The 16,907-nt window shown below is 45.1% G+C and overlaps 1 protein-coding gene across 3 annotated transcripts in view; it reads right to left on the bottom strand.

Moving 5' to 3' along the window:
* Positions 1-16,907, bottom strand: part of LOC139264713 (5'-AMP-activated protein kinase subunit gamma-2-like) — a 574,817-nt gene that overhangs the window by 110,235 nt on the left and 447,675 nt on the right. For all 3 annotated transcript variants that reach the window (XM_070881658.1, XM_070881657.1, XM_070881659.1), the window contains 2 exons: positions 15,118-15,169; positions 8,350-8,456 (listed from right to left, as the gene is read on the bottom strand). In XM_070881658.1, coding sequence (XP_070737759.1) covers positions 8,350-8,456; positions 15,118-15,169 — 159 coding nt within the window. The remainder of the gene's footprint in view (positions 1-8,349; positions 8,457-15,117; positions 15,170-16,907) is intronic.

Raw genomic sequence — 16,907 nt, 5'->3', positions numbered from 1 at the left:
TGCCTGTGTCTGCACATAGAGGCTGAACTCCAGGACATAGTCGACGTATTTACTGAGGCTTACGAAAGCATGGGCCTTATGCTAAAAATCAGTAAGACAAAGGTCTTCCACTAGCCTGTCCTCGCCGCACAGCACAGCCCCTCAGTCATCAAGATCCACGGCGTGGCCCTGGACAACGTGGACCACTTCCCTTATTTCGGGAGCCTCCTATAGAACGATACAGCACAGAAGGAGGCCATACGACCCATTGTGTTGGCTCTTTGAATTAGTCCCACTCCCCTGTCCTTTCCTCACAGCCCTGCAAGATATTCCCCTTCAAGTATTTATTCAATCTCCTTTTGAAAGTTACTACTGAATGTGAAAAGGAAACATTGGGCAACAAGCTAAATAGCGGTGTTGTTTATTTATCTCTACTGGACAATCATGCTTATGCTTTTTGTGAGGTTACTTGTTTATTTAATTTTTTAAACTAGCTATTGGGTGTTTATATAGTGTATCAGAAAAAATGAAGAATTCCTTTATTCAGACCTCTGTAAATAAAGGGAGGGGGAAGAGGGGGCCAATGGGTTATCTATAGTATTCAGTTTTATTAAAAACGTATGCAAGTACAACAAGGAGAAAAGTCCACTCGACACATCAAAACTCATCCCTCTTGTTCCCACTGAAGGTTCCTAATGTTTCTATCTCTACTAGACTCTGGTGGATCATTCCAAATATTTATCACTCTTGTTCTTCCTAATATTTAAAAAATATTTTTCACAGATTTAAATTTACATCCCCATGACCCACTTCCTGGCTTACTTTGCAATAATTCTATGTTTACCTTATTTATACTATTTAATGTGCCTTGATGAGGTCCCCCTTAACTGCTTCCTTTCTAGAGAGTAGAGCATGAACTTCTCCATTGTTCGTCAAAGCTCATCCACTTTACAATGGAGATCACTGTAGTTGCTCCTCCTCTGTACCCTTTCCAATATCGAATGGACAGTGCACTGCAAAGCCTCAGCTTAACCCCACTGTAGACTTGAACCGCACCGTTTCCTTTGGTGTTCTCCAAAGATCTATCTTTGGCCTCCCTCGTCTACATGCTGCCCTTTAGTGACATCAACTGAAGACGTGAAGACAGATTCTACATATACACCGACGATAACCAGTCGAGGAGATGAGTCAGGCAAGATGTGGCTATCCAGTTGACAACCTTTGGTATAGTTTCCATTATTTTAATCTCTCATCGCTGTTGGAGTAACAGGCCGAGAATTAAAGGGACCGAGTGCAATGTATCCAAGTTTTCCCGCAGGTTGTGAGTGGGCAATAAGGTGGCAGATGGAGTATAATGTGAGGATATAGGAGGTTATTCACTTTGGTAGAAAACATAGAAAATAGGTACAGGATTAAGCCATTCGGCCCTTCGAGCCTGCACCACCATTCAATATGATCATGGCTGATCATGCAACTTCAGTACCCCATTCCTGCTTTCTCTCCATACTCCTTGATCCCTTTAGCCGTAAGGGCCACATCTAACTCCTTTTTGAATATATCTAACGAATTGGACTCAACAGATAATTTTTTTTTAAATGATGAGAAACTATCAAATGTTGGTGTTCCTCGTACAGGAAACACAGAAAGTTAGAACGTAGGTACAGCAAGCTATTAGGAAGGCAACCTGCTCTGCTGCACGGGCTTAGTGTGCACACATATCACAGTGTGGGCTGGCCCGTGCTGCCCCTGGGCCCTTGCCTCTTCTGGCCCCAAAATCACGCCTCTCCCGGGTCCCAATCACGTCCCTCGACAATCTCTCGCTGCTCCTCCTTCCCGATCGCACCGCTCCTGCTGTACCTGCCCACGCTACAATCACCGACCTGGACCTTGAAGACATCCCTCTTCGCTGCCGTTGCCCTCCTGCACCAGGGGCTCGCGCTGTACCTTGAAGTGGTACGCCGCCACACTGCCCATGGCCGCCTCGCCACTCCTTTTATGGCCCCATCTTGGGTAAGCCTTGCCACTAGACCAAGACCTAGCTCTGTCAAGCCAGTGTGGTGGCTGGACCACACGTTAAAAAAAATCCATGCACAGGCATCTTCCACCCTTCAACATGCAGTTCGGGATCTGGAATATTAGGTCCTTCATTGAAACACCTGTGAACTCATCCCTTTTTGGCATGGAAGCAAGACATCCTCGTTTCGAGGGACTGCCTATGATGATGATGATGATGAGGAAGGCAAATGACATGTTGGCCTTTATTGCAAGGGAGTTTGAGTACAAGAGTAAGGAAGTGTTACAACAATTGTACAGGGCTTTGGTGAGACCACACCTGGAGTACTGTGCATAGTTTTGGTCTCCTTATCTGACAAAGGACATAGATGCTTTAGAGGTGGTGCAACAAAGGTTCATTAGATTGATCCCTGGAATGAGAGGGTTGTCTTATGAAGAGAGATTGAGCCTAAACTCTCTGGCATTTAGAAGAATGAGCGGTGATCTCATTGAAACATACAAGATTTAGAGGGGGATCGACAGGGTAGAAGCTGAGAGGTTGTTTCCCCTGGCTGGAGAGTCTAGAACTAGGGGACATAGTCTTAGGATAAGGGGTTGGCCATTTAAGGCTGGAGGAGGAATTTCTTCACTCAGAGGGTTGTGAATCCTTGGAATTCTCTACCCAAAATGGCTGTGGATGCTGAGTTGTTGAGTATATTCAAGGCTGAGATAGAAAGATTTTTGGACCCTACGGGAATCAAGGCATATGGGGATTGGGCAGGAAGGTGGAGTTGAGGTCGAAGATCAGCCATGAATGGCGGAGCAGGCTCAAGGGACCATAGGGCCTACTCCTGCTCCTAATTCTTATGTTCTTATGCAGTTACTCATGGTCAGTTTCTCACCTGTGTAGTTATTATTTTGTTAATCCTACTGATATTACCAGTGCCTAATGTTTCCTTCACAAGGACAGCCAGTACCCCATAGATTTATTTGATGGTCTCCTTAAACCTTGAATACAGGGTATCTCGTTTCAGAGGATATTAACCTTTAGTCCCCTTTAATCGTTAGTACCTCTAACATACTGGTTTCAAAATTCTCGACATTGGGTACACTTCAAAAATTGAGTCGCAAATTAGCATTATCCTTTTCCAGAAAATATTAATACCTCAACTATCAATTGGCTTAGTTGGTAGTGCATCTCACTTCTGAGTCAAGGGTTGCGAGTTTAAGCCCCACACCAGGACCCGAGTAATACTAGAGGAGTGTTGCAGCATTGACAGCGCAGTTATTCAATGAGACATTAAACTGAGGTCCAGTTTATCTGTTCCAAAGGTTAAATATCCCATGTCACTAATCGAAGGGTACAAGTTCTCTCAGTGTCCGAATCAACATTCTTGTTTCAAACACCACCACAACATTTTGTGCACAAAATGACTGCCACATTGTCCTAAAATATCAACATTTACTGTGCTTTGAATAAAATGGTTTGAGAGAGATGTAATAAGGCACTATGCAAATATCAATGTCCTTCTCTTCCAACTATCTGATGATCTTCAAATGCATCAAATTTTTTCAGAATTTTAACTTCTTTACCCACTGTTTTATGATGCTGGAAGAATATATTAGATTGTGTCATATTTTGCTATACACATCTCAGAAGATATTTATGCAACTGCAAAATCACAACCTCTCGCAGTATATTCCTCCCAGAGTTTTTACTTGCTCCTTTTCCCATACAATCTTACATAATTCATTCTTATTCCCATTTCAGTTGCCCTGTTGCCCTATTTTGTAGACTGCTTATATAGTTTACATTTATTTTTCTTGGGAATCTTACATATTCACTATTATAGATTTAAGTGCTCCATTTTTGTTAACCGAGATATTGTTCGCAGTTTTCATTAATATAAAGTACATGTCGCAATGCGTTTTTTTAACCTGCACTCCTGATATGCATTCTCAAATGTGTCACACAGCAGTTAGTAAGAGATTATGATTAAAGGCTTGGAATCAGTGGAAAATGCTGGAAATACTCAGCAGGTCAGGCAGCATCTGTGGAGACAGAAATAAAGTTAACATTTCAAGTTGATAGCCTTTCATTCGAACCAAAGGTCATCGAGCTGAAACATTAACTCTGTTTCTCTCTCCACAGATGCTGCCTGACCTGCTGAGTATTTCCAGCATTTTCTGTTATTTCAGATTTCCAGCATCAGCACTATTTTGCTTTTGTAATTAATAGTTGAACTGATTCTGCCTGGACAGGAACAGTCTAATTCCTCTATTGGAGTGTACAATCCTGGTTTCAGAATGCTCGTTTCAAGGCGCTGGCCGGGGACTATGCCGTGGGTCTGAAACTTTAAATGGTGTTTCAGAAAGCGGTCTCGGTTGCTGCTACGGTGTGCGTGTGGCGATTGGCTGGGAGCGACTGTCAAGTCAGTGAGTGTGTGCGGAAATTAGTTGGAGCGGCTGTCAGTCAATGAGTGTGTGAGATCGGGCGGTCAACATGTACCGGTAAGCCTTGGCTAGGCGTGACCTCCCATGGTTCGGAAAATTCTCTGTTTTGGCACCGGTCAGGTCCCGAGGGTGCCGGACCAGAGAGGTCCAACCTGTAATGGAAGTCCCATGATGGTGTTAGGTAGAGATGATAGGATTTGGCACCAACCCCAGTAGCCAATTCAGAGGGCATATCAAGAAGGGTGATAATTTCCTTCAGGGAAGTGAACCTAAGTGAATCTGTAGGGTTACTAAACAACAATACAGCAGCTTTCACAGACATTTTAACTGGTGCCAGCACACAAATTTATTCAATTCAATTTCACAATTTACCATAGTGGAATTTAAACGTGCAATCTCTGGGTTGCTAGTCCAGTAAACATGCACTGTACAACAATATCCATACTGTTGGCTCCAGCTTGCTGAATTGCACAATGATTGTACTGCAAGTTGGAATGGAGTGTCAAATACAAGAAAAGTCAAGGACAAGTAAAGTCCCTTTGATCCACTGGAACTCATCCCTGTAGTATTCTAACTCTTCCATTAAGGGGAAATCATGGGATGTGGCGATCGGGCGGGAAAGTGGAGTTGAGGTCGATGATCAGCCATGATCTTATTGAACGGCAGAGCAGGCTCGAGGGGCCGTATGGCCTACTCCTGCTCCCATTTCTTATATTCTTTATATTCTACGAATACTGTCCTGGACAATATTTATCCCTCAATCAACATAACAAAAAAAACTGATTATCTGGTCATTATCACATTGCTGTTTGTGGGAGCTTGCTGTATGTAAATTGGCTGCTGCATTTCCCACATTATAACAGTGACTACACGCCAAAAGAACTTAATTGGTTGTAAAGCGATTGAGATGTCCGGTGGTCGTGAAAGGCGCTATATAAATCCAAGTCTTTTCTTTTTTTATTCTGATGTTCTTATTTTAGCAACCAGTTGAACTCAATGTCCCTAATGTTTTTAATTGAATTACCTGCCTCACCAATGATTCTAAACATTTATTACTCTCTACTGCTGAAGACATTTTTCCTGATACAATCCGTTTCAAAATGTACTTCTCACCAATTTAAGTTTATGTCCCATGGTCCTTTCTCTAGCTTTACTTGAAGTAATATTATGGGTTTACTGAATCTATACCATTTAATAATTTATATAACCATGACTCCTTGTCTCCCCTTAACACAGCTTTTTTCCCCCTAGACTTTGAGCTAAAACTTGGCTATCCTTTCCTTGTAGCTCCCTCTTTATGGCCCCAAGTTTCCATACGCGGAGAATAAGGCGCCCCTCAGAGCTGGGTGCCTGTTTTTCGCTCCTTGCAGCTCGATGTCTGCTTGGCGCGGCGCACAGGGGGCAGAGCCTACCACTCGCGCCGATTTTGTAAGTAGGAGGGGGCGGGTACAATTTAAATGAGTTTTTTTGGTGCTGGCAACCCTGCGCGTGCGCGTTGGAGCGTTCGCGCACGCGCAGTCTGAAGTAAACATTGGCACTCGGCCATTTTTAAAAGTGCTGCAGAAAAAGTGAAAATTTGTTTATTGAACCCTTGCAAAGGCTTGCATTTTAATTTTCTTGATATTTCTGTGTGTGAGGGAGTGCTTTTAGCAGCACTGCTGAATAAATCACCTGCTGAATTAATGTTGGCTCTTTAACCAGTGTTACTGCAGCAACTGTGCATTTTAATTCAGCCTTTACAACTCGTTACCGTTTCAATCTCCACCACTCATTCTGTAATTAAAGATAGACTGTGATAAACGGGACACATGCACTTGTTTGAGACTATTCAAATTCTTTGTAGCTGTTCAATTTTTAACATTTTTTAATAAAACCACATTGCCCCTCCATGATCAACACTGAGGCTGCTTGCTGCTTCTTGCCCCTGCCGTCGGGACCGACGCCACACCGCTGCCTGAAAGGCCTGCCTGAAGCACTTTCACACAGGTAGGAATATGGTTTATTTAATCTTTTCTTTGCTTATAAATTTTTATTCAGGTTGGATTTATTTGTATAATATTTGTATAAGTATAACTAAGGATTGATTGTAGAATTTAATGACTTTCCTTCCCCCCCCTCCCCCACCACCTCGTTCCCGACGCCTAATTTGTAACCTGCGCCTGATTTTTTAATGTGTAGACAAGGTTTTTTCAAGCGTACAAAAATCTTCACTTGCTCCATTCTAAGTTAGTTTGAAGTACGTTTTCACTGTGGAAACTTTCAAATCAGGCGTCAGTGGCTGGACACGCCCCCTTTTGAAAAAAAAATTCTGTTCAAAGGTGAAACTGTTCTACCTGACTAGAACTGCAGAAAACTTAAATGTGGAGAATTCCGATTTCTAAGATACTCCGTTCTCCACCAGTTGCTCCTAAAAATCAGGAGCAAATCATGTGGAAACTTGGGGCCAATATATCTAGGATCAGCCTTATTGCTCGTCTCTGAACCCTCTCCAATGCAAATATTTGTTTTGTTCTGTGAAGACCAGAATTAAACTTGAATATAGAAGGTCAAGAGGTGATCTACTTGAGGTATTAAAGATGATTAAATTATTTGATAGGGTAGATAGAGAAAGCATGTCCTCTGATGGGGGAGTCCAGAACAAGGAGCCATAAACTTAAAATTAGAGCTAAACCCTTCAGGGATAATGCCAGAAATTACTTAATTCACACAAAGGGTAATGGAAATCTGGAACTCTCTCCCCAGTAGGCCATTTAACCCCAAAAAGCTGTTGAGGTTGGGGGTCAACTGAACATTTCAAAACTGAGATTGTTAGGCAAGGGTATTAAGGGTTATAGAACCAAGGCGAGTAGATTGAGTCAAGATACAGATCAACCATGGCCAAATTGAATGGCGGAACAGGTTACTCCTGCTCCTATGATCCGATGTAAACTCAGTTTTTTGCATGCGGCCTATCCCTTCGCAGATTTTGGAGAGGCTCAGACATGCAGTATAACCAGGAAATAACTGAACTTCAATAAGCCAAAGCTCTTCCCAAGTGGATAGAGGGCTGCTTCAAGTCATGCTGCAAGAAACCATGACCCAATCTACTGGAGGCTATGTAAACTATTTCCTTGTGAAACGCCCAATAACATGGATGATGCCAATATGAACATGAAATGCAAATCACACCATACCATAGCTTTGTAAATTGTATTTACGATGTGGTGTTCCCATCAAGGTTCTACACTAATTCAATGTACATCTATTGAAAGTTTTTTAATATATGAAGTTTCTCTGCATTGCCCCTCCTTTTGGTCGTTCTCTCTGGACCAAATGCCAACCTAAGCCAAGAGGGGCCAACAATCAGCCTAGTCCCAAGCTTCTGCCAACACTGGTCTGAAGGCCCCCTAAGGTGTTTCCCTTTTGGTCTCTGCGCTCTCCAATTCTGGCCTCTTGTGCATCCTGATTTTCATCGTTCTATCATTGGACATGCCTTCAGCTGCCTAGGAACTAAACTCTGGAATTTCATCCCGAAATCTTTCCACCTCTCCTCCTTTAAAACATTCTTTAAAACCTACCTCTTTGACCAAGCTTTTGGTTACCTGTCCTAATCTCTCCTTATGGGACTCGGTGTCAAATTTTGTTTGATAACACTGCTCTGAAGTGCCTTAGAGTGTTCTATTACATGAAAGGCATCGTATAAATGTACTGTGTGTTGCTGGCAAGCACCTGCCCTCTCTATTAGCAGCTTGCCGTAATCAAGACTGGGAAATTGCCATGCAGAGAACTATAGATGCAATCCACATCCCAAGCCTCTGTGCACTTAGTACTGTAACCCTTTCAGCTCCATCTCATTCAAGTGAAAACACTTCAACCAAAAAATTCAACTGAATATGACCAAACAGTTGTACAGAACCTCAAAATTGAAAAAAAAACATGTCTTACTTGCAATGAAGTGTCAAATACAACAAGCTTTGAACTGGTGGGGACGATGTCATAGCACTTGTGGGATTTCATAAACCTCATATAAATATCATTGTCAGACTCTTCAGCTGTTAAAAGAAAAGTGAGAAAGAAAGGTTAGAGCATGAAAAGGACATTTAGTCAGCATCAGCATCAGCATGACAGGCTGCATTATGAACAAAAATAACCTTGAGCCCAATAGTCTCCCCTTGCCACAAAGCAATTTGTTTCAAACATTCATTATTTCCCTACGCTACAGCACTGTATGTCTAAGCACACAGATCTAAAAAATCTAATGTACTATAGTGAAACTGGTGTGAGTTTTTCATTCAACCCTCTCTTTCCAGCCCTGAAGATATTGATTTGTGCTTAATTATAGTTGCACAAGTTCCAGCCTCCACCCAGCACCTCGCTCATTCCAAAGATGCAAGCCTACAATGAGTTTCAGACCACTTGACTAGGGGACAGAGGTGGGGGGAAGGGAGGGTGGAAACATAGATAGAAACATAGAAAATAGGTGCAGGAGTAGGCCATTTGGCCCTTCTAGCCTGCACCGCCATTCAATGAGTTCATGGTTGAACATGCAACTTCAGTACCCCATTCTTGTTTTCTCACCATACCCCTTGATCCCCCTAGTAGTAAGGACTACAGCTAACTCTTTTTTGAATATATTTAGTGAATTGGCCTCAACAACTTTCTGTGGTAGAGAATTCCACAGGTTCACCACTCTCTGGGTGAAGAAGTTTCTCCTCATCTCGGTCCTAAATGGCTTACCCCTTATCCTTCGACTGTGACCCCTGGTTCTGGACTTCCCCAACATTGGGAACATTCTTCCTGCATCTAACCTGTCTAAACCCATCAGAATCTTAAACGTTTCTATGAGGTCCCCTCTCATTCTTCTGAACTCCAGTGAATATAAGCCCAGTTGATCCAGTCTTTCTTGATAGGTCAGTCCCGCCATCCCGGGAATCAGTCTGGTGAACCTTCGCTGCACTCCCTCAATAGCAAGAATGTCCTTCCTCAGGTTAGGAGACCAAAACTGTACACAATACTCCAGGTGTGGCCTTACCAATGCCCTGTACAACTGTAACAACAGCTCCCTGCCCCTGTACTCAAATCCCCTCGCTATGAAGGCCAACATGCCATTTGCTTTCTTAACCGCCTGCTGTACCTGCATGCCAACCTTCAATGACTGATGTACCATGACACCCAGGTCTCGTTGCACCTCCCCTTTTCCTAATCTGTCACCATTCAGATAATTGTCTGTCTCTCTGTTTTTACCACCAAAGTGGATAACCTTACATTTATCCACATTATACTTCATCTGCCATGCATTTGCCCACTCACCTAACCTATCCAAGTCGCTCTGCAGCCTCATAGCATCCTCCTCGCAGCTCACACTGCCACCCAGCTTAGTGTCATCTGCAAACTTGGAGATATTACATTCAATTCCTTCGTCTAAATCATTAATGTATATTGTAAATAGCTGGGGTCCCAGCACTGAACCTTGCGGTACCCCACTAGTCACTGCCTGCCATTCTGAAAAGAACCCGTTTATTCCTACTCTTTGCTTCCTGTCTGCCAACCAGTTCTCTATCCACGTCAGTACATTACCCCCAGTACATTTCTCTCAGCAGTCTAGTCCTGTAGTTTATAGTTGGGTTTTTGTTGTGTAGTAAAACTGAACACTGGGTTAAGCCTAAAATGGTGTGTCACGTGTTGTCCTTTCCCACTATAAGTTGCGAGCTCTAAGAATCAGAGTAGAGTGTAAAAAACAAACACCCTACAGGTGATTTTTAAATAGATTTTTAACCAATAAGGGAATTAAGGGTTATGGGGAGCGGGCGGGGGTAAGTGGAGCTGAGTCCACGGCCAGATCAGCCATGATCTTGTTGGGTGGCGGAGCAGGCTCAAGGGGCTAGATGGCCTACTCCTGTTCCTAATTCTTATGTTCTTATGTTCTTATTAATGTTGGGAAGGTCCAGAACCAGGGGTCACAGTCTAAGGATAAGGGGTAAGCCATTTAGGACCAAGATAAGGAGAAACTTCTTCACCCAGAGAGTGGTGAACCTGTGGAATTCTCTACCACAGAAAGTTGTTGAGGCCAATTCACTAAATATATTCAAAAAGGAGTTAGATGTAGTCCTTACTACTAGGGGGATCAAGGGGTATGGCGAGAAAGCAGGAATGGGGTACTGAAGTTGCATGTTCAGCCATGAACTCATTGAATGGCGGTGCAGGCTCGAAGGGCCGAATGGCCTACTCCTGCACCTATTTTCTATGTTTCTATGTTTCTATGTACCATGTGCTTTAATTTTGCACACAAATCTCTTGTGTTGGACCTTGTCAAAAGCCTTTTGAAAGTCTAAATACACCACATCCACTGGCTTCCCCTTGTCCACTCTACTAGTTACATCCTCAAAATATTCTAGAAGATTTGTCAAGCATGATTTCCCTTTTATAAATCCATGCTGACTTGGACCAATCCTGTCACTGCTTTCCAAATGCGCTGCAACATTAGCTAGGTGGTTGAAGGAAAGGGCAATAAAGGGGATATGGGGACCGTGCGAGTAGCTGAAATGAGTGCTACTTCTCACCAGGAGGACAAATACCAACACTGACTGGTTGGGCCATGGCTTGTTTCTCATGTCTGATTTCTATGTAATTCTATTCAAGTCAAGTCATTGGTCAAAGATGGCTAATTTTGTAAATTCACTGCTGAATCAGCAGTCAGCCATTAAAAAAGGAGAAAGAGCCCATATTTCATCCCTAGTCTGTGGCGAGATAGTTGTTGATTACTATCCAGCAGCTTCGAGCAGAAATTCTGCCTGCATGGGTCTTGCGTGTAGGCGGTTTGGGAGCGTATCCCCCACCGCCACGCTACTTTCTGGTGGTGCACGTCAGGGAAAGCTACGCTTGCCCATGTAGAGCGACGAGGGGAAGACGTGATGGAGGTCTTCAAAATTATGAAGGGGTTGGATAGGTGTACCACGGTGCAGCCGAGTATTTATCTCCACAGTGGAATTAAAACCCTGGCTGTAGATCAATGTCACAAATACAGCTGGCGGGGTCAGGGGCATTTGGTGGTGGTGGGGGGGGGGGGGGTGGGGGGCGGGGAGACGGAAGTCCTCTCCTGCTGATGTGCCCCAATTGAGATGGGAGGAAGACAGGAGACATGACGGAGATGTATTCTACAGGCTTACACTCGAAGGTCAAGCCGCTTGGATGAAATGTTGGAGAGCAGCCAAGCACCTATGAAACTTGACTCCAGCATGAGTCAGCACTTTCAAGAGAGTAGAAGGAGAAAATAGCATGCATCAATTCCAGAGACACGTAGAATGGTTCCAAATTGGGTTTACAAAAAAATAATATCCAAAGCTTTAGGCGGGACACACATTGAGATACCTGCTGCTAAGAAATTACAAATTTGAATGATTCCTATCCTCACAAAACCTGTGAAGCACATTTCTGTTGGTGGGAGTCACGGGAGGATTGAGTGAACAGAAAGTACATTTATCAAGTGCATTTCCATAACATGCTGATCTCTCTTGATAATTCTTTTAATCTGCCATCTTTATTCCAAGAACATGTTTTAGTCGACTGTAAACACAGGATCCAAATAAACCAAATCACTTCCCCCTCTGCTCTACCTGCACAGAATTACTGATCATATTCAAAACAACATTCAGGCACGGAGAGCAAGTGAATGAATGCTTGGCCACTAACTAGAAATCCACCCATTGTCAGACATTGTCTCTTCTCCCTCCTGGCTGACCAGACAGCACATTTTAGAAATCAATCACTGCTGTTCAGGCATTTTCTTTCACTCAGATCGATATTGCTGAGTGAACAATTAATTTGGGTTGTAGTTCAAACCATTTTCAAAACAGCTATTTTTAATCCTCTGTGCCCACGGAATTCCACAACAAAATGTTTTGGCAAACCAGCTGCATGTTTAAAAGTGCGGGCTAAGCTACAATACATTGCACAATAGCGTCAAAAATACATGTGTGATTGTATAAATAGTGAAAACGCAGTGGGAAAATATTGTGTACACAGAATTTGTTTTAGTGCGATAAGTAGACTTCTGTCATTTAGATTTAATTCAAATATTCAATTCACACAAAAAAAAACCTTTTCAATCTGAATCGAAAGCTACCCTTTCAGTTTAAGCCTACCGATGAAATGCAAAATGTATTCAATTTCTAACCTAACATGACCAAGTTAAGCCAAAAAAAAGTTTTTTTTTTTTATTAAAAAGAGAATAAATCTAGCCTTCCACTAATCCAACCTTACAAAATGAAATTTATGCAGTAAAACAGATATCAGGCTTTTGAATGAGAGAGCATGATTTGACAAATGTTTGACTGCAATGCTTTCGACTGAGGGACTGACTCGGAGCTAATGGTTACACTGGCATTCTACAAAGTCTGGCCGAATGTGATCTTTCTGAACCTTAAATTTTTCTTTTTCTTAAAAATATACACTTCATAAAATCACACCTTATTACTTAATCAATCTGATTTGGTTGCACAGCTTCAGGGGAAGAAGGAAAAGGCCCCTTCTGAGCAGACCACACAATTAGTCGTTTTATCCATCAGTGATTACACTGTACATAATCACATCCTTTCCTTCCAATTAAAATTCACAGTTCTTACTCAAACATTGCCGATCGCAAGCAACAGGACACAGCAACTACCAACAGGACATACGCAACACAAAAGTCAAACAGATGAACAGCAGTGAATGCAAACCCTTCTAATGTGCAGCAAGCACCAGTGCCACAGGTATATATATATATTTATATATTAACCCCAAACTCCAGAAAACGAGGGAAACTGTAGCTTAAACGGTATTAAAAATCTAATGATTAAATACCCCAAGCAATACAAATTCAGCAAATTGTGTTTATGAATGAGAAGGGGGGGGGGGGGGGGTGGGGCATATTGAACATCATTAAAAGTGGTAGGAATGAGAAAACACATTGAGCTTGATGAGGAAAAAGATCAAAAATTGGTACTAAACCCATCATCGTAGGTGGTCCCTCGAACGAGGATGACTTGCTTCCACAAGAGTTCACAGATGTTTCAATGAAGGACCCGATGTTCCAGTCCTGAACTCTAATTGAGTGAGTGGAAGATGCCTGTGTGTGGATTTTTTTAACGTGTGGTCACCGTTGCACATCAGCCACCACACGGGCTCGACAGAGCTAGGCCTTGATCCAGTGGCAAGGGTTGAACTAGGACAACTGGAGACCTGCACTGCTGCACGGACCTAATACGCACACACATCGCAGTGTGGGCAGGCCTGTGCTGCCTCTGGGCCCTCGGCTCTTCTGGGCCCCGTACCCTCATTCGCCGCACCTCTGCCCACGATGTTCCAGGGCCCGGCGCTCCAGCTCTATTTATGGCCCCAACCTGCGGTGGTATTCTCACACAGGTCGGGGCAGCCCGCAAACACATACACACAGGACCAATATAGTTCTCTATGCCAAATACTGGTCTCTAAGTTCACACATGGACATTGCTCAAATAACACAAACAGTCCCAACTTGAGCCAACAACATAAATATATATACTCTGCCAACCCAATATATTATACATATACAGTATATACTAAAGATAAAAGTTTGTGTAGGAGAGGAGAGGGGATATGAGAGGAGAGAAAGATGATGAGAAAAGCGAGGGGAGAGAGAGTAGAGGAGAGAAGAGAAAGGAGATGAGAGGAAAGAGAGAGGAGATCTGAGGAGAGAAAGATGATGAGAGGAGGGAGGAGAGGAGATGAGGTGGGGAGAAAAGAGAGAAAGGAGACATTTAAATAGTTCTCACCTGTGGGGCTAACATATCATCTTACAACCAACCCAAACTGAACATGCTGCCTTGTAAATTAATCCCATTTCCCCCCTTTATAACATCTGGCTATAGGTTGTAAGCTGTTGACACTATATTCATGCCTGTAACCTGAGTGAATGTGCAGGACAGGAGTGTGCAGGAGGGGAACGCGCAGGACATGTAGGACAGGAATGCACGGGACAGGAATGCGCAGGAGATGCGGGACAGGAATTATCATCATCATCATAGGCAGTCCCTCGGAATCAAGGAGAACTTGCTTCCATTCCCAAAGTGAGTTCTTTGATGGCTGAACAGTCCGATACGAGAGCCACAGACCCCATTACAGGTGGGACAGACATTTGTCGAAGGAAGGGGTCGGTGGGGTTGGTTTGCCGCACGCTCCTTCCGTTGCCTGCACTTGGCCTCTTCATGCTCTCGATAGCTCAACGCCCTCCCGGCTGTACTTTCTCCAGCTCAGGCGGTCTGCGGCCAGGATCTCCCAGGTGTCAGTGGTGATGTCGCACTTTACCAGCGAGGCTTTGAGGGTGTCCTTATAACGTTTCCGCTGTCCTCCTTTGGCTCGTTTACCATTCCGCATGAAGCATTTGCTTAGGGAGTCTCGTATCTGGCATGCGAACTACGTGGCCTGCCCAGCGAAGCTGATCGAGTGTGGTCAGTGCTTCAACACTGGGGATGTTAACCTGGTCGAGGACACTGATGTTGGTGCGCCTGTCCTCCCAGGGGATTTGCAGGATCTTGCGGACAGGAATGCACCGGACAGGACTGTGCAGGAAATGCGCGGGACAGGAACGCGCGGGGACATGCGGGACAGGAACGTGCAGGACAGGACTGTGCAGGAAATGAGCAGGGCTGGACTGCGCGGGGCAGCAAATGCACAGGACAGCAAGTGTGCTCTCACCTTCATCCTCGAGCTCCAGTTTCTCCAGCATGCCTTCCACTGAGCCTTGGACCTGGGGGGACAACAACAACAGAGGGAGGGAGGGAGGGAAGGATGGGGAAGGGAGGCAGAAACAAAAGAGAAGATTAAATCAATAGATTCTATCTATCTGTGTCTTGTGTGTGTGAGGAGGCGAGGTGTGCTGGAAGCGCTGCGCTGCTCCACTCCGCCCCGGGCCTCCCTCCCGCCGCTCCGCTGCGATGCGATGCGATCGGCCGGCCGGCGCTCGATTGGCTCGGTCTGGGCCTGGGGTTAGCAACGGGCAGCCGGACCCGCCCACCGCCCGGAGAGGGGGGGGTACTGGCAACATACAGCCCCCACACTGCCCGCACACACGCTGCCTGATCAGTACCTCGTTGTCAGTTAAAGAGTTTTCGTCTTGTCCTGCCTTCACTGTCCCCTCTTGTGTCTGTAAGCGTTGCGAATGGAAATACGAATGGATAATTGTGCGCGGACACCCCCACAAGGCCGGTACTGGAAGAGTCGGATTTGCTGCAGTCAGAATGTGAGCGAGAGCTCACCTGAGGCTCAGTCACTGGGACAGGCACTGCATTCAGTGCACTGGATATACACACACTGCACTGGATCCACAGCAGGCTCAGGCACTACACTCAGTACACTGGATATATATACACACTGCACTGGATCCACAGCAGGCTCAGTCACTGGGACAAGCACTGCACTCGGTGCACTGGATCCACAGCAGGCTCAGGCACTGCACTAGGTGCACTGGATATATATACACACTGCACTGGATCCACAGCAGGCTCGGTCACTGGGACAGGCACTGCACTCAGTGCACTGGATATACACACACTGCACTGGATCCACAGCGGGCTCAGTCACTGAGACAGGCACTGCACAAAGTGCACTGGATCCACAACACACTACACTGGATCTACAGCAGGCTGAGTCACTGCACTCAGTGCACTGGATCCACAGCAGGCTCAGGCACTGCACTTGGTGCAATGGATCCACAGCAGGCTCAGGCACTGGGACAGGCATTGCACTCAGTGCACTGGATATACACACACTGCACTGGATCCACAGCAGGCTCACTGGGAGAGACACTGCACTCAGTGCACTGGATATACGCACACTGCACTGGATCCACAACAGGCTCAGTCACGGAGAGACATTGCACTCGTGCACTGGATCCATAGCTCACTGCACTGGATCTACAGCAGGCTCAGTCACGGAGAGACATTGCACTCGTGCACTGGATCCATAGCTCACTGCACTGGATCTACAGCAGGCTCGGTCACTGGGACGGGCACTGCACTCAGTGCACTGGATCTACAACACAGTGCACTGGATCTACAGCAGGCTCAGTCACTGGGACACGCACTGCACTCCGTGTACTGGATATACACACACTGCACTGGATCCACAGCAGGCTCAGGCACTGGGAGAGACACTGCACTCGCGCACTGGATCCACAGCTCACTGCACTGGATCTACAGCAGGCTCAGTCACTGGGACAATCACTGCACTGGATATACACACACTGCATTGGATCCACGGCAGGCTCCGTCACTGGGACAGGCACTGCACAGAGTGCACGGCACTGGATCTACAGCAGACTCAGTCACTGGGAAAGACACTGCACTCGTGCACTGGATCCATAGCTCACTGCACTGGATCTACAGCAGGCTCAGTCACTGGGAAAGACACTGCACTCGTGCACTGGATCCATAGCTTACTGCACTGGATCTACAGCAGGCTCAGTCACTGGGAAAGACACTGCACTC

Source organism: Pristiophorus japonicus, chromosome 5, assembly GCF_044704955.1.
Source record: "Pristiophorus japonicus isolate sPriJap1 chromosome 5, sPriJap1.hap1, whole genome shotgun sequence".
NCBI lineage: Eukaryota > Metazoa > Chordata > Chondrichthyes > Pristiophoridae > Pristiophorus > Pristiophorus japonicus.
The sequence above is the reverse complement of the archived record's forward strand: the minus strand, read 5'-3'. Positions and strand labels throughout refer to the sequence as shown.